Source organism: Lagopus muta, chromosome 2, assembly GCF_023343835.1.
Source record: "Lagopus muta isolate bLagMut1 chromosome 2, bLagMut1 primary, whole genome shotgun sequence".
NCBI lineage: Eukaryota > Metazoa > Chordata > Aves > Galliformes > Phasianidae > Lagopus > Lagopus muta.
In genome coordinates this window covers 13,723,435-13,748,878 of record NC_064434.1, presented here as the reverse complement: position 1 = coordinate 13,748,878, position 25,444 = coordinate 13,723,435, and the positions used below count along the sequence as shown (strand labels likewise).

Below are 25,444 nucleotides of genomic sequence, written 5' to 3'. Positions count from 1 at the left end.
TATGCAGTTTGAGCTGAGAAATTCTTTTCCATTTAATCTAGAAAAAAAAACACACACACAAAAACATTCTTTTTACTGGCCTGAAATAAAATTTATAATGGTTTGATTTGCCCATTCAGCCTAAAAATCAGTTTGAATAGGCTTAGAAAGTGAATAGTCTTTCAGTTTCTGGTTCTACAAGTTTAGATGAAAGAGATGGAAATTATAGCATCTCTACGTTGGAGAAAATGTTGCTTGCTTTTTCTTTTGTGTTTTGTTTCATTTACTTTATTTTTTTGAGGTATTGTCTTGGTTTTGATCTAATGCTTTATAGACCTTTCTGAAAAAGATAACTAGTAATGGTAATAATGTCAATTTCGTTAAATATATTGAGACAACTACAAAAAAATTTAAGTCCTTTATATCTTATGACAAAGATCCTGAAGGATTTCAAGTCTTTTTTTTTTTTTCCCACTCTGGAACACTGAGATCAGTCTCCAGAGGTGAACATTCTGGAATATTTGTGCCTAATTGCAAGTTTCTGTTTGTTCATCTTCATGCTGAGCAGCTAAAATAGCTGTAGTGAGTAGATTTGTTGTGTGAGGGAGGAAGTTAGAGCCACCACTGTCTGCTGCCTTGGGGAACTTTGTGATTATGGACCTGATTGGGATTTGCTTATTCATCAGAGTAAATTTTCTGCTATATGTTTACATGGGTTCAGTATTGAGTTCCGTACTTCATTATCATCCCATTTTTTTCTAATAAAAAAGAGCTACATAGTTCACATCAATAGGGCTTTTCTTTCACCGCTTTTACAACGCTGTTAATTGCTGTTTCAAGACTTGCATTTATATTACTACTTTTAAACAATAAATAGCTGTCTGAGCTTGGCCTTTATGTGGTGACATAACCCTTTGAAACTTTTTTGTCTTTGCTGATGTGTGTACATTCAAGAATACTTTTTTTTTTTAGTTTAGGGTTTGGGGTTTATTTGGTGTTGGACTACTGTTGATTTTCTGTGGCTTCTACTAAGGAAATGGAATGTTCTCACTTTGGAAAGGTTTATTTGTGGTATGCACACAGACAACAGTAGCAAAACATCTAACAGTAAGAACCCAACAAATCTACCACAGCAGGTAAGTTTTGTTTGAAGTGAATGTTCTTTTCCTTTCAGATAGTGGATATTGTTCTCTTAAAACAACCTCCTATGAATTGTATTGTTCTTGAAGTTTATAGGGGCTGGAAGCAAAGCTCCCTGAAGTCAGGAGGAGACATTCCAGTGACTTCAAATGGCTTTGGATCAGGCCTGTCACGTGAGATTAGCTCCTGACAGAGGATGCTATGAGCACAGGAGCAGAACAGAACAATTTAGGGATGGAATTTCACTTATGCCCTAATCATCTTTGCATTGTGAATATCTGTTAGGCACAATCTTTTGAAGCAATATTACATTGATTTTGTATTACAAATGTCTGTATTGCTTTTTATGTTGCGAATACAAGGTTTTACAGAAATAGCCTTCTAACTTAGGTTTTTACAACTACGGTCTATTTATGTTTCTATTTCTTGGCTTCTGTTAAAGGATTCTTTTTGGATATGAGCGTTCAGAATCTCTTAGGCGAGTTTTTAATCTTAATAATGCTGTGAATGATATACACAAAGTTAAGGAAGGTATTTTCTAGTGTCAAACAGCAAGTTAAAAACAACTGTTTGAATTCTGCTTTTCTTGTTCATGTGTTCTGTACAAGTAGCTAATGGCTTCCAAAGTTTCTCTTTTACAAATAAAATAAAATAAATCACCCATTCACTCCCACGAAAAAAGCAGAGGAGATTGCTCCATAATTTGTGAAAAATTGCAGTCAGTTCAACATGTGCATTTGATTTGCATTTTGAAATTCATGTATCTTACACATATTGAAAGTAACCACGAGAAAGCCCATGCAGTTTTGTAGAACTAATAAAAATGGAAGCATTTTACAGCACTTCTTTGGTAAGGGCAAATTTGACTAGGAAGTTGTAAACTTTCAAAGGCGATTTGTGTTCATAAATGAAAGCCTATCAGACTCGTAAACACTCTAGTGATGCTGGACATCATTATCTTCAGGGAAAAATTGCCTTTTGGTTCTTATTGATTGTGGCTTTTCTAATGAATACCAAGTCTGTGTGGTGAATGATAAGTGATGTGTCTGTCACTCCTTCCTCACCCTCATACAAAATAAGGCATTTACTCTCAGCTGGGATCAGGCACAACCTTGGGTTTGTTTTGTGTGGATAAAAGGCACCACAAAGGGGAAACAAGGTGGCTGGTGTAACTATCAGCCACCACCACGTGCATGCAAACATCCCTACTTACACAGACATGATTGCATCCATATATTACACACATACACAGGGTAAGCACCACATCTTTTACTTGAACTGAAAAAACTTTGCCTTTTTGCATTTAGACTGTGATTAGTTATTCAGTCATCTGCAAGTCTAACTCATCCAAACTTCTCTTAGACTCTGGAAGAGGCTATTCTTATTTGTGAAGTTAGATTTAAATGTGTCATTTATGCTTATGTTGCATAGGTTTGTAGCATAGTTACATATAAGGATTGCAAAGACTTGATTTTTTTCAGTTTGCTTTAACTTGCCATTATCCATCTGTTGCCTTTCATGCTTAAATATTTACATGAGGAATAAAGGAAATCTTAGCTCTATACAGCCAGTGGTATATTTCTGAGGAAACAGAAAAGGAGAATTGCTGTTTATGCATGGTATAGCTTAGAAAAAATGCTGACAAATGACAAATGACAAATATTGAATGTCATATGAAGAAAACATTTTTTTTTTTTCCTAGCTAAACAGCATAACAGTGCTTAATGTAGTAAAATCTGTAATGTTGGAGGCATATCTTGAGTAAATTTGCCTTAAATAGAAATGATGAAGTGTATTTACACTGCAGTCATAAAAAAAATAAACAGTACCGACAAGGAATTATCATCAAAGACATTTTTATAGGTTTGGGAATTCACCCTGATGCTTTGCTTATTGTCTTTTTTTTGGTATTAATCCTTTCTGTATTGCTGTGTGTGACTGCCTGCCAAATGTGTCCTTATATACGTAGTTGTCTTCATTTTGAGTTTTATGGTAGGAAAATGTGGATCTATGCCTTCTGCTGTTTGTGAATAGGAAAAAATGCATAGGATTTTATTTCCACCACTTTCTTATCTGTTTTTTTTTTAATGAGATTAAACATTTATTTAAAATCAAGGCAATGAACTGTTCCTATCGTGTGATGTTTTAGTGTCATTATATAGTGCTTTGAATTCAGTAGTTTCCAAGAATTATATCAAAACTGTTATTGCTATCTTATTGTGCAGGTAATTATCTGTGGAATAAATGTATCAGCTCCAAAAGGGTTCAAATGGTTTTACAGACAGGTTTAAATCAAAGTTTTTTCTTCTATCAATTGAAAGTGTTGTATGGTCTTTATCTGATTTGGAGCCACATTTGCGTGTTTTCAAAATCTGTGTGTTGCCAATTTCTCTATGAATGAAAGATTAATTAGCAAAGCAATACCTCCCAAAGCGATCGAACAGGGCAGGGAGAACAGTGGATAAGACCTTTGATATCACTGCTGTGATAATTCAAAGTCTTACTTGTAATAATAGTGAAAATATTTTTGGACACAAGAATGTTTGTGAAGTTAATGAAAAGTTCTAAAGATTATTTCATCCTCATCTGACAGCTGTTTTCATTATTTTCACCCCAGAGGTAATGAAATGGCTAATTTATTATGTAAGTGTGTTTGTTTTCAAAGAAAACACTTGTGACTTGCTTGACTGCAATGTGACTCTGCTTAAGTGAGTGAGCCAGATCTCAGTGTTCTCCCATAGATGGAACTGTAAGTGATTTGTGCCTTAATTATTCAGAGCACATGCATGAGTATGCACGTGGACATAAGCACAGATGTAAGTATATAAATCAGGCTCAGTCCTTCCAACCATCCATGAAAAAGTCACTTGTGACTCCCTTTTGAGGAGGAAATGCATCTCGTCACCTGTCAGTTCAGACTACTTCAATAAGTAGTTTTCAGTTTTATCATTGTATTCAGTTTCAAATCTATCAACAGATATTTACTGTACCCTTCACTGATTTCCCCCTTTGTTCTCCCACGTTTTTTTTGGTCATTTCAGCTTTTGTGCATAGAAGAGCAAGGTGTTCAAATTGATGATAATTATGTCTGTGCTGCTTGGAAGGTCCGGAAAAGATCACTAAGATCATCTAAACCAACCATGAAGCAAAATAACATTAAACAGAAAAGAGATAAACCAAGCACTTAGAATGAGGCATTTAACACAACATCCAGCTCTTTTGCTGTGAGGGTGGCTGAGCAAAAATTGACATACTGTACACATTTTATATTGAGAAGAGCTCACAGGGACCTGCAAAATATCTCTTGAATTCTGTGAAGCAAATCTGTGTGCTGAATCAGAGAAGATGGTGTTTGGTAACCACTGGTCTTCCACCAGTACTGCAATCTATTCTCCAGGGGCAGGTAGGCCCCTGCAATGTGGAATTAGGTTGTGGCTCCACAAGGAGTACTGGCTGTAGTCATAATGCTGTTGCTGTAATATTGTGCTTCTACTGTCTCACACAATCTGAGTTGATTAGAATGTGCTGAGTTGATTAGAATGTGTTGTGTCTCTAAAACATTATTTCAAAAGTTATTTTTATGAATGAGTTGAAAATTAATTTTTAAGTATGACTGTCTAGATTGAAAAAATAAATGGAAATATCTAGATTGCAAGGTAGTAAAATCAATCTCCTTATGTTAGGCGTGAGTCATAAGATCTGATTGGCTGATCTGCCACAGTTACCCATGACTACAGCCTTCAGTCTGTGAGGCTTCAATACAGAAAGCAATGTTACTTTGCACCAAGACCACAGTCAACCAAGTGCCAATTGGATGACACAATTACTTTTTACTTTCTTAATCCTACAGTTTTCTAATAATCTTTCAGAAGACCTGGTATCCTCTGGGTAATACATCATCCTGGTTCACGTATCACATCTTCCAGTTCTATGCAAAAAAAAAAATCTCTCTCAGCTGGAAACTGCACTATAGATTTTGTAATAATTAAATTGAGTGGGTAAAGAGCTTATACAAATATGCTAAGGCCAAGGATACTTAACTAAGACACTTTGGCTGTGCATCAAGTGATGTGGACGTGGTCCTTTTGGTCTAGGATGGACTAGAACTGAGCAGTGTAGACACAAGAGGTTCTGCATCCATGGACTTTAAGGACAGGTATCTCTTCTGTCCCAGGTGCTTGCATCGGTATGGGTGTAAAGAGGCTGATCTGGATGTGAAGTAATGCTGTGTAGGATGGCAGCAAGAAAGCATGGCGTTATGGGTCACACTATTCTCATTTCAAATTAGCTGTCCTGCTTCGCATACTTTTTCATAGCTAGATTACATTGATTTGCATCTCATTTGGTTTCTTTAGCAATGTTTTCAATTTCTAAGGAAAAATGGCCTTGAATTCTGGTAAAATGGATCACTCCAACACTTAGTAAGTCTTAAAGTTTCCGAGTGAAGTCTTAATCTACAGGTAAAAGTAGCCTGAGGGTTTATTTTTTGTTTTTATTTCTTATTTTTCCCTGTGTGCTTCTGTTTATCAAAATGAAGTAAATTTTTCTCCTCAGGCATGCTTTTGAACATGTCTGGTTAGAAATTGGCTGTGTGTGTTGGGTTATGTGATAAAGGTCTGGCAACTCCTAACGAAGTTGACACAAAGGAGAAAGAATGATCTCTGTCAAATACTGGAATTGGATTATAGAATGTTTTCTACTTGCAACAGAATTCAGGATAACTGCAGCCATAGAATTTACCTACACTCAAAGCCGCATATAAATACATGCACATGAACATCTGATGTGTTTTATCAAGGAGTTGTTCTCACGTCCTTTTCTGGCTGTAACTGTGCTGACTAAAAAGGTTACTGCTCCCAGTCCCTCATTTGGGCACTGCTGTCAGGGGTTATCACAGCTGGCTGCCAGCTGAGCTGCTCATACACGTGGTTCCTAATCTATTTCTCTTAAAATGAATGGAGATGATGGAGATCTATTATTTAACATTTTATTTATTTATTTTTTTTTACTAAAGAGGATCAAGTGTTGCTCACGGGAGCAACTGTGTGCCTGAAACAGGCAGGGCCATATATTCCATCAGATCAATAGAGACATCTATAGAAATTATTCCTTCAGTGGATGCTGGCAGACCTGGAACATTTATTCACGGCCTATGTGCATTGAATTTGCATCACTGCTTGTTTAGTCATTTCATATAGTGGTATAGATATGGCCTTAGGCTGGTGTATGGATTGTTTCTTGGGTGTAGTTTATTATTCGTAGACAGGATTCAGTTAAAAGAAAATATAATATTTACAGACTTGTTCAGTAGAGTTTTTTTTTACCCTGATTTAAATATCGGTTTTACATTCGTACAGGTTCTGCTTTGAGCACTCTATACTGATTCAGAATCCCCTGTTCCATCTGAAGACATGAAATTTATTTTTATAATAGCGATTATTTATTTAAAAATAACTGCAAAAACCCTCTGGTTTGGCTGAAAATCTACTAAACCCAGTAGGATAAATTCTAATGCCTTTTGTACCATCAGCATTTTGTCTGAGCACTGTGTGAATTCTAAAACTTGTGCTTTTTTCCCCCACTCTTCTATTTGCTGGTATTTGCCTTAATTTTTATGGTAATAATTTAATTTAAAGAAGAGAGTTTCTCAAAACTGCAAGATTCATGGTCATTCTAATTGTACACCATTCCTTTCGTGAGTTGTGGTGTTATTACAGACACCTAAATTTAAGTAAATAACCATTGATTAAGTAGATGATAACAGGTGATTTAAAATTGGTGTTAAATCAAGCATTGTAGATCCAAGTGTTTGCATGATAAGTTTTGGGCTGTTTTATTATTAAAATGTTAAGAATGCAGAGGAATATAGGGGAAAAAAAGCGTATCAATGCCAGTTTGAAAAAAATAAAAAACAACTCCGTGCTTAACACTTTACCATTTGGTCATGTGTTTCATGAAAGTTAGTTTAGAATAATGTAAACTGTGAAATCTTTCAAATTTCTGACCTGTCTTTGTCCTAATTCACACGAATTGTACTTCATGGGAGGGCAACGTTTTAGGAGTGTGTTACAAAGGTGATTGTCAAAGTACAGGGGAATAGACGCACTAATATGTTTGAACTCAAGTTGTTATAGATATAGATGACAGAACTCCCAGGAATGGCACAGAGCTGGATCAGGGAAGGTTCAGACTAGACATTAGGAACTGCTTTACCGTGAGGGTTATCAAACACTGGGATAGGCTCCTTATAGATGTGGCTGATGCTCTGTACCTTTCAGTGTTCGAGTGGCACTTGGATAATGTCCTCAATAACATGCTTCAGCTTTTATTTAGCACTGAAGAGATCAGGCAGTTGGAGAGGATGATATTTGTAGGTCTCTTGCAACTGAACTATTATTCCATTCCAATCATCAATAAGTTTGTCTTTTTAAAGATCTTAAACATGTGATTTCATATATATATATATATATATATATATATATATATCTATCTCTAGAGTGGGATTTCAGCAGGACTTTCTGTAGATACGTATATTAATTCATGTATGTAAGAAAGCACTTCAGAAAGGGGCAGAAGGATGCTTCTCTAGGAGTTTTCCTGGCTGATTGTGTAGAAAATATTGTTTGAGTGATGTAGGGAATGTACTGAGTTGTTAACTGTGTTAGGGGACTCCTACTGTTTTGGCTAGGCATACAGTGCTTCTATGGGAGCATTTTGTTCAATTTTAAGGGGAAAAGTGTTTAAAAGTACCCATGATGATCTCAGATTATTTCTGTGGAAGACAATGGGAAAATGATCTTATTATCAATCAGTGTATAAGGAGGAAAAAATTAAAAACCATTAAAATTATATTTCTATGATTTAAACAAAAATACAGACATCAATATCAATCCTTAAAGTGTGCAAGCCATTTAAAATGTGTCCATTTGTTGAGTGAAGTCACATTAGCAAGCTCATGTATCTGTGTCTCTAACTGGACTTCTCTGTAATAGTGACTAGGTAGAAATACTGTATCTGTGCACGGTGAAGTGTCAAGAAGCTTTAGACAGAGTGGTTTGTAAAATAAAGTAGATTTTTGAGAATGGTTTCAAAATCACAACATTCAAGCAGTTTTTTTTTTCTCATTGGCACTTTCTCTCCCCTTCTTTTTGTAAAATCATCTTAGCGTCCACACTGGTACATTAGGACAAAAAGTAATTATGAAAAGCAGAAGAAATCCTGAGTTCATTGGCTAAATTTGGATAGAATTTTTGACGTGGCTGACCATCTTTCAGATAAGATCTTTGTGTCAGAGTGCAGAGGTCAGGGTATAGAAGCCTTGGGATATCAAAAGGTGGTGAGAAGAATGGCTGGGATTTCCAGCAGCCTAAGAGTGCTCTTTTGTCTTTGGTGGTCAGTTGTCGAGGATGATGCCTGTGTACATCAAAGAAATGTCTAAACAGTGTTATCTAGGCCTGTCCTTTGCCCCCTGCCATGTAATGGGCCTCTTTTCAGGAAAACATTGGGAAAGCTGAGAAAGCGAGCTGTCCTATGCTAGTGCTATTAATTCAGCAAGAAAGCAGATCAATAATGTTTGTGCTAACCAGTAAAATAATCTGCTAGTTTCTAAAAATGCAGATTAGCCAATCTTTTCTTTTTTTTTTCATAATTGACATTAACTGAGACTGTATTCCATAAAGAATTCAACTTCTGCCTGCTTTATCAATTATGGAGAATTATTCCGAGAGAAAACAAACAAACACAGTGAAAAAAGAGCTGATATTTTGTGCAATTCATACTTAAAACATTGATGTCTGAGAGAGTGTTACCATCATTTTCAAGAAGGATGTGCTTTCCTCATCAACAAATGAGTGACAATAACAAAACAAAGTTTATACCTAATATATACAACCCCATATTGCCTTCTATTGAATGAAAAACAGCTGTTTGTGTTTCCTTTGTGCCAAATCCAATACAGAAATTTATTCTAAAAGTGTTATGTGGAAAGAAATTATGACTACTTAGAATTCTATTTATGCCTATGTGCACAAGGAAGGACTGGTTCCTTTTTCTTTTTTTTAATTAATTTTTTTTTTTTCTTTAAGGTATAAACTCTTTAAAACCTCACTTTTACAGACACTGGCTACTGTGAGTTTTAGTGGTGAGCAGCCAGGGCAATAATCTGGGGCCCCAGCCAAAGTGGGAGCTCATTAGACTAAGGTGGGTGGTTATGAAGAGGAAGCCAGACTAGAAATGGACTGGTACTTCTGGCTCCTGGCTTTTTTGTCAGTTCACAACAAATGGTGGTACCTATATCACCATGTAATGCCACTGTCATTCTTGAATTTAATAGAACAACGTAAAGTTGAGTCTTTGCAGGTCTGAGAGCTAGTGCAGTAGAATTATACAAATTTTGTTTGTAGATCACTTTCTAGGGATATTTGATAGAACCAAGATTTAATTAAAAAAAAAAAAAAGGATTCATTGCTGCCCACATCTTGCTAACTGTATCATAATATACTCCAAGTCTTAAGTAATTGCAAACATCTCCATCCATAACTTTATTGAAGAGAATAGATCAAATGAAGGGAGAAGGACAAAATCCATACAAAATGAAATCCGATTCTTTAGTTCAGTTGTGAATCTGTGACTAAACAGATTAATTTAAATTCCTTTTAAAAGTGATTCATGTCTGCAAGTATCTTATTTCAATAGCTAGCACACTTAGCTAATGAGTAGGTCACTGTTTGTTAGCATACAGTGATATTCAGTTATGTCACGAAAGTATAACTTGTAAATAATAATATAGAAATCAAGGAAGCAAGAAAAAAATGTAATTTCTCTCATAAAGATTCCCAGGCTATCTTTGATGTTTACATAGTTGCCTCTTTTTTACCCATACTGAACACTCACTGAGATCTTGCTGTGATGTAAATTCATTCCTAGTCCTCCTATACTGCCATTTAAAAATCTACTTTAAAAAAAAATAATTGAATATATAGGAAATAGATTTTTTTTTTTTTTTTTTGTCATAACCATCTGCTTTTAAGTTTTTGCTTAGACTGGAAGCTTTTAAAATTAAGTTTGCTTTTACATTTTGTTGTGCCAGTTGTTGGTAGGAGAGTTGAACCTTTCTCTGTAATGAAGTGACATCTATTACCTAATGTCAGGTTTAAGACAGAGAGGTCTTATGAGGAGGACTTTGAGAGACACTTGATTTCAGGGAGAAGGACATGGTCCCTCTGAAGCCTTTGCCTTGATTTAGTTGTGAAAGTGTGTCAAGTAAATGGCAGATAGCATTGCACACTTTGTTCTCAGTGATACAGCATAATGATGAGACAAAATAAGAAGTGAAGTAAAAGCAGTTAAAAATGCAAATTAATAAGATTATATGAAGAACATTGATATATGGCAAGAACAAGGAGAATAGTTTTAAACTAAAGAAAGGGAGAATTAGATTGGATGTCAGGGGGAAATTTTTCACCAAGAATATGGTAAGGTGCTGGAACAGGCTGCCCAGAAAAGCTGTGGATGCTCCATCCCACTTGAAGCAGGGTGGGACGTTTAAAAATGTAATTACATTAATTAAAAACCTTAACTCAAACCACACACAGTGATTACATCCTCAGAGCCATAGAATGCTATATGCGTGCAAGAAATTAAGTGTGGTCTTGCCATAGAATAACCCATGGCCTTGTTTTATTTTGCAGAACAGATACTGCAAGGAGCCACAACCTCTGTTTGACTTTGGCTAGAAAGTGGATGGGCTGTGAAACTGGTTGACTGTGCTTGAGTGGGAATGCTTGCCTTATCAGGTAGCATAATGATGGACTTCATGAAGAGAAAAGGGACTTGGGGGTGTTGGTTGATGCTCGGCTGAACATGAGCCGACAGTGTGCCCAGGAGGCCGAGAGGGCCAACGGCATCCTGGCCTGCATTAGAAATGGTGTGGCCAGCAGGAGCAGGGAGGTGATCATCCCCTGTACTCAGCACTGGTGAGGCTGCACCTCGAGTACTGTGTTCAGTTTTGGGCCCCTCACTGCAAGAAAGACATTGAGGCTCTGGAATGTGTCCAGAGAAGGGCAACGAAACTGGTGAGGGGTCTGGAGCACAGGGCTTATGAGGAGCGGCTGAGGGAGCTGGGAATGTTCAGTCTGGAGGAGAGGAGGCTCAGGGGAGACCGCATTGCACTCTACAACTTCCTGAAGGGAGGCTGTGGTGAGGAGGGGTTTGGCCTCTTCTTCCAGGCAGCAAACAGGCCCCGAGGAAATGGCTGCAAGTTGTGCTACAGGAAGTTTAGGTTGGACATGAGGAAGAACTTTTTCTCTCAGAGAGTGGTCAGGCACTGGAATGGCTGCCCAGGGAGGTGGTGGAGTCGCCGTCCCTGGCAGTGTTCAAGAGACATCTGGATGAGGAACTACGAGATGTAGTTTAGTTTGTGGTAGCAGTGGTAATGAGAAGACAGTTGGACTAGATGATCTTACAGGTCGTTTCCAACCTTATGATTGTGTGATTCATCTGTATGGGTCTTCCAATAAACTCATTTCTATAGACTCTACCACTAAGGACTGTTGTGTGTGACAGATTGTGAGCAGGTGACTAACAGCTATATCTGTGTTACTGCAGGAGGGAAGTATTTTGTCTTTGCATTTTGTGCAAAATTCTTATGAGGTCATGAAACCAAAGCAGTTAATGTCAACTGGTTTAAAAAAAAAAAGAACAAAAACCTGCTTTAAAAACAAAATTGCTGTAAATATCATGTTGTGCACTGATAACTGAGCCTCAGCCCTAGGACACATGTCTATATTTGCTGATGTGTGTGTAGATACAGGTAGGACCTAGCCACCTGATTCACTTTTATCCATTACTGGCATATGGCTATTGCTTTAAAAGAGTTTCTTATTGGTGTTTGGGGGTAGAGTTGGCTGAAACAGTTGAAATGGTGATAAGCAGAATTTATTCAGAACAAGGAAAGATTTCAAGTTGCTTGTAAACTAATAAAGAACTATTCAAGAAGAGAAGGTTTTATAAAACTCTAATTTGGTAAAGAATTGTGAGCATCTTAATGAGAGAGTGCTGTTCATGTAGTATATAGAGTGTTGATTGAATGGATGATAGGATTAAGAAAAGATAATATACTGTTTCTGTATCTGCAGTGTATGGATCTGGAAACACTGATAGAAGTTAGCATTCATAGTCAGAAAGGAAGGACTTTGATAATGTGAAAAAAATGGGAAACTTGCTGATAACTTACGTCAAAAAAAGAAAAGAAGTCAAAGGCTTGAAGATTTTCTGAAAGGAATTGGACAAATTCATAGAAGAAAGATCTGTGAATACTAGTTAACCCTCAGGATGCGGCTGTAAGCTGCACTTCAGATCAGGTGACAACAAAAAAGCCTTCGTTTCTTGTGCTCCTTCCTGAAAGCTACCTGAAGCCACAGTGGGAAGCAGGGTGGGGAGCCTGGAGGACCTTATATATATGATACAGCTCCAGTATTTCCATGTGCTAAGTTTTAAGTGAACAGCAGAATTCTAATAGGGGTAGGTTTGTAATTGTGTATACTAATTATTCCTCCCTTCTTCACAGCTTTTGACACAAAAGACAAGGAAGAAAGATAATATTTCTATCTGAAAGTGATGTGGGCCCCTTGTGGGCTTGACTTATACTCTTCTTTAGCCAGAGATCACGTTCTTGAGTCTTAAACACCTTGTAGACAAGTGGCAAGTTTAATGATTGTTCCTTGGTACTTAGGGAGATGTTCCCCTATAGGGGGTTAATTCTTCAGAGTACTTCATATTTGGAACATCCCGTATTCAATAATAGAGCAATTGTTCTGGTGCACTTAATGAAATTATTTTTCTTATTCTTCAGAAGTTAAACTTTACTGTGGAGCGGTTTCCTGAAAGTGGTGTAGTAGTGTTTATGTAACATTTAAATATTAGGATGAGTTATAACAAATTAGGATACTCTTAAGCCTCCCCATGTCAGATGTACATTGACAAAGACATGGGAGGTAGGTGCCCTCTGGAGAGTAGATAAATTACATAACAGTAAGCTATATTTTTCTGAAAGAGCTTTTATCAAATGTCTAGGATGAAGTCTTTATAAGAAGGTTTTGTTTTTTTTTTTTTTTACTGCTATTGGACAAGTAGTGTGTGTGTGTGTGTAAAATATCTGTAGTGCATAATTAAGGGAAAGTGGATCTGGCAAATATGAACAGTCAGCCCTTAAAGCAAAGAATTTTGCTCTTACACAAATTACAGGATAAATGGATACTTGGAGATATGAAGAGTAAGCCCTTAAAGGCAAGAATTTTGCTGTTACATAACAGCTTGTTCCTATTCCTAACATATTGATTGGTACAATGTGTCCAGTGGTGATGTTTTAGAAATACCATTTTGTACTGTTCATGATGTCTGTTCACAGTGCTACTCCATTCTTTTCTCAATCACATGAAACTCTGTTCTTTTTTGACTTTCTTGATCATGAGTCTGTTTTCTTCTGCAGGAGTGAAGTACAGTGAGTTAAATTAAAAGTGGAAGCAGTGCCTAGGTTATTTGAAAAATGCCAAGAACTCTGAACTAACTGAAATAATGGCACTAAAAATATGTAAATGAGAAAGCGTCTTAAATTTTGCAGTGGGAGCTAAAGTAAGCAATCACTCCTGGTGTGCTGTTGATATGCAAGTCATGATTTTGTTCTAGTAGATGCCTTTCAGTCACATTTTTATATTCTGAAGGATCCCAGTCCATTGAAGCCTGCTAATTCTTGTGGTGTCCCTTCTTGTATTTTACTGAGTCTTTTCAAGGTCTACTATGTCCTTTTTGACAAAATGGGCCTAAAGTGTACACAGTGTATAAGATTATGGATTTATCCAGTAGCACAGTAACATTTCCTGTCTTGCTTTCAGCTCCTTTCCTCTTAAGTCTTAAAATCTGACTTGTTTTTGTTGTTGTTGCTTGATTGTTTGTTTGCTAATGAAAAGAAAAATAAAAGTAAAATTTAGTTAGAATTTACTAGTAAGGTCACTTATTATTGAGTTACTATGCAATAATGAGCACTACTGAGGTTGCTTTTCTCAATGAAGAGACTGACATTCTAGGTAATTTTTTTACTGCAGGAGTATATTGAGAATATAATTTCTGATACAAATATATCATTCTTAATCTTCCAAGAAAACTGCTGTTATGGTTACAAATTTAAATACCATATTCATTAGGATTATATGATGCACATTTGTACTTGACAGAAGGAGTGAGGTATATAAATGCTGTTAGGCTGTTTTAAGATTTTTATGGTAAAAAATAATTGCTATTTGTAATTTGTATTATATTTGTTATAGATCTATTTTTCTCATCTCTTACTAATATTTTTGATGTTTGTGTTGTGCTATAACGACATCCTTTTCAACCTGAACAACCCAAAAATTTCAAATAGGCCATAAATGTCAGGATAGCAATGCTCTCTTCAGCTACAGCTTCTTTCTGTATTATGAGGTAAAAAATTAGTAAGGATTTTAACATCACTTTCAACAGAATATCTGAAATCACACATCTGTCAAATTCATTATCGTCCTGGTGGGTTTGACTCCAGAACTGTTTTTTTGACAAATTCTGAGGATGGAGTACTGTAGAAAACTTACAGATCGTCTCCCCCCTGCTTTCCAAAGTCCCCACATTTGCCAGGAATTTGAAGTAAACAGCTAAATGTTTAATAAGTGCAAGAAGAAATGATGATCCAGCGCAAAAAGTTACTGTAGGAAAAATGCTCAGATCTAAGCTCTGTCACTGTTCCTGTGTGACTTTGAAATATTTGAACTAAGTCTTTTAGAAGCATTTAGATGAATCTACCTGTTGTACGTTTTTCAGTTGTAACTAGGGACTCAGGAGATTATGGGTACTACGCCAAGATCACTTCAGATTGTAACTTCCCATCAGTAAAATGGAGAAAAGGCAAACCCTGTAGTTCTACTAGGGAGTTAGTAAACACGGAGGTGTTCAAGAATTATTATACAGAAGTTGTGATTTGAAAGAAGAAAGAAAAAATGGAGATTATAGTACTTCTCAAAACTAAGATGGCACAATTTTTATTTAAGTAAGTCTGAGTATTTTGCTGTTTGGAATATTGTCAATTGATGTATTTAAAATGCAACACTGAACTCTTCTATGTCATTTTTGAGTAGAAGTTACCAGATGAGAGTGTTAAGGAAAAAATATCTAAAACCATGGTAAAGAGATCAAAATTCAAATGATTCCTGGTAATTAAAATAAGCCTATCAGATAGAAAGTTGCACACTGTATATTTGTTTTAATTGGAAGCAGTGACATATATTATTTTCTAATTTATTGACTGTGAAATGAAACCATCCATAGGTACACATAGACCTGATATCTGCCCAAGTGTATATGAGGAAGTAGGTACAAAACATGGAGTTGATGAGATGTCTGAGCACCAATCTTACGAGGAGAAGAGGCTAAGGGAACTGAGATTGTTCAGCTGGGAGAAAAGGAGGTGCAGGGGAGATCTTATGTCTTTCTACAACTGCCCAGAAGGTTGTGGCTAAGTGGGAGTTGGCCTCTTCTACCATGTAAATAGCAATGGGATGAGAGGAAATGGCCTTATGTTGCACCATGGGAGGTTTGGGTTGGGTATTAGGAAAAATTTCTTCTCCCAAAGAGTGGTCAGGCACTGAAATGGGCTGCCCAGGGAGGTGTTGGAGTCACCATCCTTGGAGGTGTTCAAGAAACATTTAGACGTGGCACTAAGGGGCATGGTTTAGTGGGGAAATAGTGGTGGTAGGTGTTTGAACTACATGATCTTGGAGGTTTTTTCTAACCTTAGATATTATATGTTTCTATGAAAATGGTAATGGAAATTGTGTAATAACTGTGATAGTTTGCGGTGAAATAGCAGCATCTTTGATGTTAAACAATAAACACAGGTGTATCAGATCACATAGAGAATTTAGTTTTACTTTGTACTGGCAACAGAATGTAACGTGCCTGTTCCCCAGCTGTGCCACATCTTGTCTCCTGACCCAACGTACTATCCAGAGTCCTGCATCACATGGTCTGATATATGAAGTCTTTCACAAGGACAGTGAAGAAAGTTGAGAGTTCTTCAGAGGTGCTTTTCTGAGCACACAAGTGGATGTTACTCAGCCAGGCGTTTCTCAGGTTTCTTTTTCTCCAGGATGACAATTTCAAGGGATGGAGGAAGGAAGTGTTTTGAACAGTTAGAGATGTTGATAGCTACGAAAGCACCAGTCAGGCTGTATCTTTAAGTTTTTAAGAAATAGTCTTTGAACATTTGTTTAAAATTCTTACACAGGTACAGCATGACTGAACAAACAGCACTTCTGTGAGGTGCACAAGTAACTGAAATGTGAGTGAGATACAAAAGCAGCAGCGGTTTCTTTTGCTTGTAAGAGCGGTGAGGAAACAGTTGTGACATTCTGAAATGCTCCCCTTGTGCACTGAGAAAAGTAAGGCTTTTTCTGGCAGTGATTTTACCTGTCATAAAACAGTGTGTCAGATTAATAATGCATTCTATTGAAAAGGAATGGGAGGTTTGCTTAGCCATGATTCATCGTTGTCTGGTGCAGTAATTAAGTCTGTTGCTTGCCTTAGGGTCAGCGTGACCCTGTTTATTTTAATTTTTCAGCTCTGAAGTTCTGTGCAGTGGATGTTGAAGGAGGAATTAGCAAGAGAGAGCGATTTATTGGTTTCTGTAGTTTTTTGGCAAGTGTTTATTGCCCTTCATTATTTTTTTTCTTCTCATTCATTATTGAAATATTGATAACACCTAATTGGCCTTTTGTTTTACTCTTTAATTACATTTTTTTTCCTTAGAGATTTTAGAAAACGTACTATCGTGATTAGGATCCTTGTCAGATCAGTGATGGGAAGAATACAGGAAATACTTGTATGGCTTTACATACAAAGCAGTATTTAAGAAGGTTCTTAGGTTCCTTAAAACATTTTCACTTGAAAGACAATTCCGTTCTGCCTACCCTCTTATTCATAAAAGGAAGCAGTTCACTATACTTGCTTTCCCAGTTTACTTCACATTTGTTAAGTATTTCCCAATAGATCCTGCATGTTATTTTGCTATTCTCTTCAGTACCTTTTTAATAAATCCTGTTTGTTGTTTTTTTTTTGTTTTGTTTTTTATATCTACAAAAAATGAAGTGTAGTTTCCTGACGTGATTTTTCTGGCAACACTATTGGGGTAGCTCAAAATCATGAATGTAACTGTTCTCCATGCATTAGAAAAGTGATGTCATCCCCAGCATATTTCCAAAGAGTGGAAGGACATTAGAATCACAGAACAATGATAAAAATAAAAAAGTGGATGAAAACATTTGGAAAAATTTATAGAGTTTTCCAAACTGAAATGTTCTGAACCTCGATCAGCTCTTGCAACTCTGGGAGAACCCAGTGACACCTTTGTGGATGTGAAGCTGCCCAGGTCAGCATAGCCCATGGGTCATAACGTGCAGTGGGTCTTTCCCACTTTGCTCAAAGTAACGTTTTTCAGAATGAACTGACTAGTCATGTGTCTGCTGTGCCCTTCACAAGACTTTTGTGCCTCTGAGACAGTTTTTGTGCTTATGTGTGGCAGGAAGTGCGCTTCAGTTCAGACAGCAAGCTACTATAAATTATCCTTTACATCTAGCAGGAATGGTCAGCTTGACATGCTCAAATGAAAGGATGCCACTTAGAGGGCACTCTTAGAGGGACCTTGACAAGCTTGAGAGGTGGTCCCATGGAAGCCTCATGAAGGTCAGCAAGGTCAAGCACAAGGTGCTGCACCTGGATCAGGGCAATCCCCAACAGGGAAGTAGACTTTACAATAAGTGAATTAAGAGCAGTTCTGCTGAGAAAGACTTGGGGGTACTAGTAGATGAAAAAATGAGTATGAACAGACAGTGTGCATTTGCAGCCCAAAAAGCCAACCCCATCTTGGGCTGTATCAAAAGAACTGTGGCCAATAGGCCATGGAAGTTGATTCTCCCCACCTACTCAGCTCTCGTGAGACTCTTCAATGGACTACTGCATTCAGCTTTGGGGTCTTGAGCAGAAAAAAGACGTGTGTACCTGTTGGAGCTAGTCCAGAGTAGGGCCATGATTATGATGAAAGGGCTGAAGTATCTGTCCTTAGGAGACAGGCTGAAAGAGTTGGAGTTGTTCAGCCTGGAGAAGACGAGGCTCCAGGAAGACCTCACAGAGTCCTCCTTGTTCCTTAAGGAAGGTCCACAGGAAAGGTGGGGAGGGAATCTATCAGGGTGTGAAGTGACAGGACAAGGGGGAGTGGCTTTAAACTAAAAGAGGGTAGATTTATATTAGATTTTGGAATAAATTCTTCACTATGAGAGTTGTGAGGTACTGGAACAGTTCTCAGTTGCCCAGAGAAGTTAGAATGCTCCATCCCTGGATGTGCTCATGGCTAGTTTGGATGGCGCCCTGGGCAACCTAGTCTAGTGGCTGGCAACGTTGCCCGTGCCAGGTGGTTGGAACTGAATGATCTTTAAGATCCCTTCCAACTCAAGCCATTCCATTCTTCTATGATCTTACAGTATGGCATGTACTGCATGCCGTGGGATGTGGAGTGAGAGCAGGTGAGTAAAGGTACATCTAGAGCTGCAGCTCTTATTAGGAATGGACACGCAGTCAATTTGATCAATGGAGTCAGATGAATGATATAGCTAATGCTGAAGTAAATAAACAGTAGTGGTTGGTTAGCTGAATAACTGCTCCATTGATCTTATTGAATAGTGAAAAATTCTGCCTAGTGAACTGATTCATATCTGTGGATCGCTTCCATTGCCTAGGCAGTTCTCCAGTTTCATTTGAGGTTCTGTGGTTTACCTGAGATGTTCACTATTGGATATGACCGATGACCTGCCTCAGACCTCTGCTACAATCCAGTCAAGGCAGTTCAAACTTAGTTTCAAAGCTAGAATATGCATGTGGTTAGGAAACTAAATCACACTCTGTATTTCTAGATGATTTTAAATGTCTCCTTTTGTACACATCTAAAAGTGCAAAACTAAGAAACATTCCATATATCTCTTTGGAGGACACCATCCTGGACTACATGAGAAGTTCAACCCAATAAGTATTTCCAGTCTGCATACAAAGAAACTTTTATGTAAGATTTTGAACACATTTTAATAGTTCTGGCAAAGCAGAAAAAGCAGTTATACCTGCAACAATTTTAAAAACATTTTGGGAAGAAAGGTAGTTGTCTTTCAATTAAATCAGTTGCTCTGCCTGGCGGAGCCATGTTTTAATTGTTTTTTATATATTCTGCACACATCAAATAGTAAGTTATTGTGTATTTGGGAGGAGCAGTCTCCATTTTTCCCTGCTAAAGCAGCAGGGCAAATCAGACAAATAATCTTTGCTTGCTTTTCTGCTATAAAATTATACCTTTCTGGCGGATAACTGTATGATCATCTCTTCCTTAACTGTTCTATCAATTCATCACTTAAATTACTGATTCATTTCACACAGATTTGGCAACTCATTTAGACAGGCAAACGCGATCTTTTGGCATACATTATGTCAGCAGCTGCATACAGACCAACTCTCACTGACTCTGCATCTCTCATACATAATCTCTATGCTCATCAGGCACTCCTGGCATTCCTGCTGTGGGTACTAATCAAATACAACAGGCCCTTCTGTTTTCTTTCTATTTCTCCCCTGGAACTTCTATTCTTGCCTATATCAGCGGGCAGGCTGCTTTTACATTTTGCATTTCACCACTGAACTCTAGAATAACATATTTTTCTTCTATTTCTGCCCTCTATTAATGTTCTTTGAGTGGAGTGGTCCTTCCAGCCCAAAGGAAAGCTGGAGACTTCATTTTAGGCAGCACCCTATACAGCATCCCAGAGAAATCTGGTTCATGACTGCATTACAGTTATTAAGAATGTCTGGCTGGCATTAATCAAGATACAAATACGTATTCTATGGCTTGTGTTGTTGTTGAACTGGTAAATTACTAAAAGATACTCTTCCAGAAATCATGTGTGTTCATACTCATGCACGTGTATTTCTTGCAGTGTTTGTTCTTCCTTTGCATTTCTTGTAACTTTGGCAATGCAGTCTTTTAAGTGTCATCTGGTGAGGTTAATACGTGTAAGGTTCACATCTGTGCATTGCTAATAGGAAGCCAGACATCACTGGACATCTTTAAGAGATGTAGTGTTTGTGCATGGTGCAATAGCTGTTCCTTTGTGTGTGCAGTAGTACACTGAGCACAGCCTCTCAAATTTTGTTTTGATTTCCTTTTATTCGGAAGATTAGAAGCATAGTACCAACACAAAAGTAATGATGCTACATGTGTAATTTCTCTTAATTTTTAGTTCTGTTAGCAGAATGAAGTATCCGCTTTATTATGCTTTCTTTACTGCTTTTGTTATCAACATAATGCAAAAGGCTCTCCTAGTTTAAAAAAAAAAAAAAAAACAACCTTCCGCCCTTCCAAAACCTGTAACAAAACTGTTGACGTTAATAATGCTTCAGACTGACAGATTGATATGTGCCCTGACAGGAGCACCATGACCCAGCACAGCACTTCTGTATTAACAAGACATAAAATCAGACCGTTTATCATTTGGTATAGCCAGCACACAAATTAGAGAACAGCTTGCCAGGTTATACTGTGGTCTAATTGCTTTGTTTTTGCTACAGCTGCAGAATAGATAGCTTTGAAACCTTCCTGTGTTCTACTGTCAGAGGAGAGTGCTCGTGTCATGGCGACCCAGCTGAGTTGTTCGGTGGTTGCGTACAGTGCTGACTCAGGAGTGTTAAGTGTCCTAACCAATTCTTCAAGCAGCAGGCTATTCTAAATCAAAAGAAGGAAAACGCCATAAAGATATAATCACTGGCAGTTACGTTGGGTGTAAGATGTTCAGCAATGCAACCAGAATATGAAACTTTGGGAGTAACTCACTGGATGACCCCGAGGAGCTCATGCTTTCGTTATGGTACAGTGTGCTTTTCATTACCAGGCTAGTATTCCCGTGCTGAAAAATACTGCTTACTGAAAACATTCCTATAACATGAGATGACAGACTTACAGTTGCTTGTATTTGTGGCTATTCAAATGTTGTAGTTGAGAGATATTTTATAACACCTAATTTTCATGTTGTAAGTATGTGCATTTGTCGACAGATTGTGTCCTGACTGCTTAGTCCCTCACACTTTGCTGTTTTTTGGGGTGAGAGAGCTCTCCTCAGAATAACTCTGAGGTATTTAAAAAAATACAGGAAACTATAATTTTTGATCCCTTAAAATAATCAGTTTAGATCTCAAACTACAAGTTCACTTTGCTAAAAGGATGAAACGTGAGCTTTGTAGTGGTTCTTTAACTGAAGATGCTTGATTAAGGTTTTTGCATTGCATATTTTTGTTTATTAATTTTTCTTACTTGAAAAAAGTTTATTACTTTTTCTTACTTACTCTACTTACATTTTCAACATGCAGTGCACGTTGATCTCCTGACTGAGTAAACCTTGATGCTGTTTGATTTTCCAATGTAATTAATTTACGTAAAAGAAGTATTTGCTGTCTTTTATCATAACCCCAGGGATGGCTTTATGCCTTTTAGCCTATTTCCATTGTGTATCTGTTCATCTTCGTTGTGTGGAAATTATGACAGTTTTATCATAGTGTGTTCAGTCAGAAGAAATCAGTGAGGATTTCTACATCAACCAGCGATGCCTTTCTCTGTCAAAGAAGTAACAGGCTCTAAACCTGTGCAGTCCATACGTATAAAGAGAGAGATCAGAGACTGCCTATGCCTCTGCTGTTCTGAAGCAGACAGCTCCAAAGAGCTTTTACTGCACATCCTGCCCTCCTTGGGGGCTGCCCTACATTGCTGCACTGCTTCCCCTAATGAGCCTAGCGGGTTAGGATCAGGTTAAGGAAAAATAAAAGTGGATGGATCGAAAGCCTTCACAGTCAGTATAGGATGACTCCGTAATTTCATGTCAGATTCTGAAAACGTTCTCAAAAATAATCTCTAGCATCCATAGCTAAAAATAGTAAAATATGTCCCATCTGGTGATTTCTTTAGAATTTGCTTTGGAAAGCATAGATTTAAAGATAATCTCTTTCCTTCTGACTTGCCAGTCTGTTTCCTACTGCTTTGCTCTAAGATGTGAAGTGCTGCTGGTACAGAGCTCGCGTGTAAGACAATAGTTGAAAAGAGAGTCGTGTCTCTGTCCTGGGTAACAGAGAAACCCTCTGCCTTACAGAGCTGGGAAAGGGAATGACCGAGACCTGTACAACATTTTTAACTAATTTTCTACTCGCCGCTTTGATCATCATTTCCTAGCACTGATTTGTGGCACCTCCTCCCCTCCCTTTCTCCTCCCCCTACTTGGCTTCTTCCTGCTGCTTAACAGGCTCAATTGGTTTTATGTATGTAATTCTTTTTTTTTTTTTTTTTTTTTTTTTTAAGAGAGTTTGAAGGTGGTCTCTAACAGAATTGCTTTCATCCAAAGCCAGGAGCTGATCAAAGCAACACACAAAAGCCGAATGGGAGCCAAGGCAGAGCTGCCTGACTAGCCATAGGGTCGGGGTTCTGTGCTGTAGAAATAGTAAAGCATATTGCCTGAGCTATGCTGGGAGCTGCTGACAAGGGATTTTTTCTCCAGTAACACCTGCAAAGTTTAGGAGATCCCAAAGGAAAATCAGACAAATCTGCATCAGAATACATTGTTTCCTGCAGAGGAATGCGAAGGTATTTACTGAATGAAGTGCATTGCTTAAATGTATTTATTGCCGTATCATAGATCAGGCTTATTCTGCATGATTACAGCACTGGACTCACCCAATTTATGCTTATTCTTAATGAGTTAGACTAGCTGTCAGTTTATTAAGGAATGACATGCATGATTGGCAATGAAAAGAAGGTTCACCTGAAATCAAAGAAGCAAGAACATGAAAATCAATATTAACATTGTCTGGAAATGGATTTCCTGTGAAAATTACTAAGAATCGAGCTAATAATGGGTGTTCAGTCTTCTATACAAAGTCTGATTAAGATTTCGTCTGAATTCTTTTTGCAGACACGGGTGTTTTTTGGGCATCGGTCCCGATTAATGATGATAATTCTCTCGAAATTAGATTAGTATTCGAGTGTTTGACTTTTCACCAAGGACTTCCTACTATGACTAGTTTGAACTTTGGCATTTTTTCTCTTTATTAAGATAAGCTAAGATAGAGAATCATTTTTATACAAGTCAATCTGAATTTCCTAGAAAAGTTCAACGCGTTTGAGAGTAGTCATACAAGCTTTTAAGGTGAAGGATATTTAAGTTTTCAGTATTCATAAAGGAAGATTAAACTACATCTTAAAATCAAAACAACCTTTCATCTTTAAATAACTAAAAGAATTTGGTTGTTGCTGGAGTTTCTCTTTCCTCAGAAAGCTACAATGCAGGCTGTTACAGTTTAAATTCCTTCCCCTCTAAATTGCTAACATGCCTGAGTCCGGATCTTCAAGCCTAATGCATTGCTGTGTATTTTAATGGCTTTATGGCAAGTCAGAGTGCTCTGTGTTTAGTGGAGTTTTATTTAGTAGAATTGAATCTGTATGAGAAGTTTAAAAACACGTAGACATAGTCTGTAAATTCTTTTTTTCTTTGTCTATGAAAAACATTCATAAGTCACTCCTGCTTATATTTCCTGCACAAATTAAAGGACTTTCATTGAGAAATGAACTCTTCCTCTTCAAAAGTAATAACTGTTGGTTTGCAGTTGAATAATTTCCCCAAAATAAGAAAGTAACCTGAAATTCTTGTCTTTCCAATAGATGAAAAGAATGTGAAATAAGTTTTTATTAAGGAAGATCAATTCAATAGCTTGATTTGCTGTCTGCCTGAAGGGAAAAAAGTAGTTAATAGTGTCTTTACTGAAAATGCTTACTTCTGATTTGTCCCAATCTGTTTTCATCCCCTTTGTTATCAGTTATTACATCTATGAGTGCACAAAGGGCAGATAACAAATTGGGCTCGATTTTTCAGTAGATGGGGAAAATGGCATATATTTGATTTCATTGCAGAGGTATCTGTTTTAACCTCTGCAGTGATTTCCTGACAATAACGATATCTCTCACTTTTTTTTTAACTTCTGAATTGAGTGAGAGAACTGATTCTGGTGATTGACAGAAGCAGTTTGGCATGGGATTGCAAAAAAGCTTGGTGTCTTCTTCCCTTCTTCCTAGGGCACCTGAAAGCTTGGCACCTTTCAAACAGCACTCTTGTTCCAAGCTCCTGTTGCTTGGAAACATGAGTCATTGGAAGAAATCATCTCACTGCTAATGCAGGAAAAATCCTATGCTTGGGATCAGCCTAATTTTCAAAATCAAAATAAGATACCAGGTAACAGACGAAAAAGAAAGTGGTATATTGGTCTGAGTCACAGTATTCTTTTGGTGTATTCTCTTTATGGAAACTAGTGGAATTGTTCTTGGCTATATTAAGACGGTGAAATTATGTTCTCTCTGACCTGCCATCAACCTTAATCACAGCCTCTGTGTTTAATCATGAGCTGCCTATCAAAAGTAACATTGAAAGGAAACCATTAAGTTTAATCTGATCTGGTCTTCCCATAGCCTTTCTAATACAATTTCACAGGAGATATATGAGTTCTAAGATCCGGTATCAAAAAAGAGCTGGAACTTCTGGGAAAGGTATCGGTGGTTTAAGCTAAAGCTTTAATGTTACCTTTAAAATACAATGGTCAAATGTGGTCTGCTGAACAACCGTAACTTTATTCATCTATGAATCAGCTAGAGACTTTTCAGTGATACACGTTTAACTGCAATGGAACAAATTACTTCACAGATGTGGATATAAATCAGAAGATCCAAGAGTGGCTGCTGATACTACTCACTTAGCACTTAGCCAACAGAGTTGGGATAAACAGATGATAATCATTTCATTTCTCAACAAATTTTTGAAGTTTCACATTTGCTCCTTATCAGTAAGACTAACCACAAAGTCAAAACCTTCATGAAGATTTAGATGAACATCATGTAAGTAGTAAAATATTGGTCTGGAAATGTTCTCAAATGAAGACGTATTTAAATGTTTCCCATAGTCTGTGTTTGTGTCATAACCCTCAGTTTTCTGAGCCCTTTTTTTCTCTTTCTTACTGCCAACTCATTAAAGTTGACAGTAAGAATATTCAGATATCTTTTGAAAACAGGTTTGGCTTCCAGAAACCTGTATGTTTTGCAGAATTTTGAATTAGCCCACCTGTTTTCTACGCTTGTAGAAGTTTTTTATTTGTCAGACAAGAGATAATTTCACAGTATGTGAAT

At 37.3% G+C, this 25,444-nt stretch overlaps 1 protein-coding gene across 9 annotated transcripts in view; it reads left to right on the top strand.

Moving 5' to 3' along the window:
* Positions 1–25,444, top strand: part of GREB1 (growth regulating estrogen receptor binding 1) — an 87,050-nt gene that overhangs the window by 2,883 nt on the left and 58,723 nt on the right. For 3 of the 9 annotated variants that reach the window (XM_048934725.1, XM_048934724.1, XM_048934716.1), the window contains exon 4: positions 952–1,115. The exons of 1 other annotated variant lie outside the window; for it this stretch is intronic. In XM_048934725.1, the coding sequence (XP_048790682.1) occupies positions 1,053–1,115 (63 nt within the window). In that variant the 5' untranslated portion in view covers positions 952–1,052. Of the gene's footprint in view, positions 1–951; positions 1,116–21,078; positions 21,099–22,619; positions 22,859–25,136; positions 25,157–25,444 lie in introns of those variants that run through there. 5 more of the 9 variants (XM_048934719.1, XM_048934718.1, XM_048934720.1 and 2 more) reach the window with 5 other exon arrangements.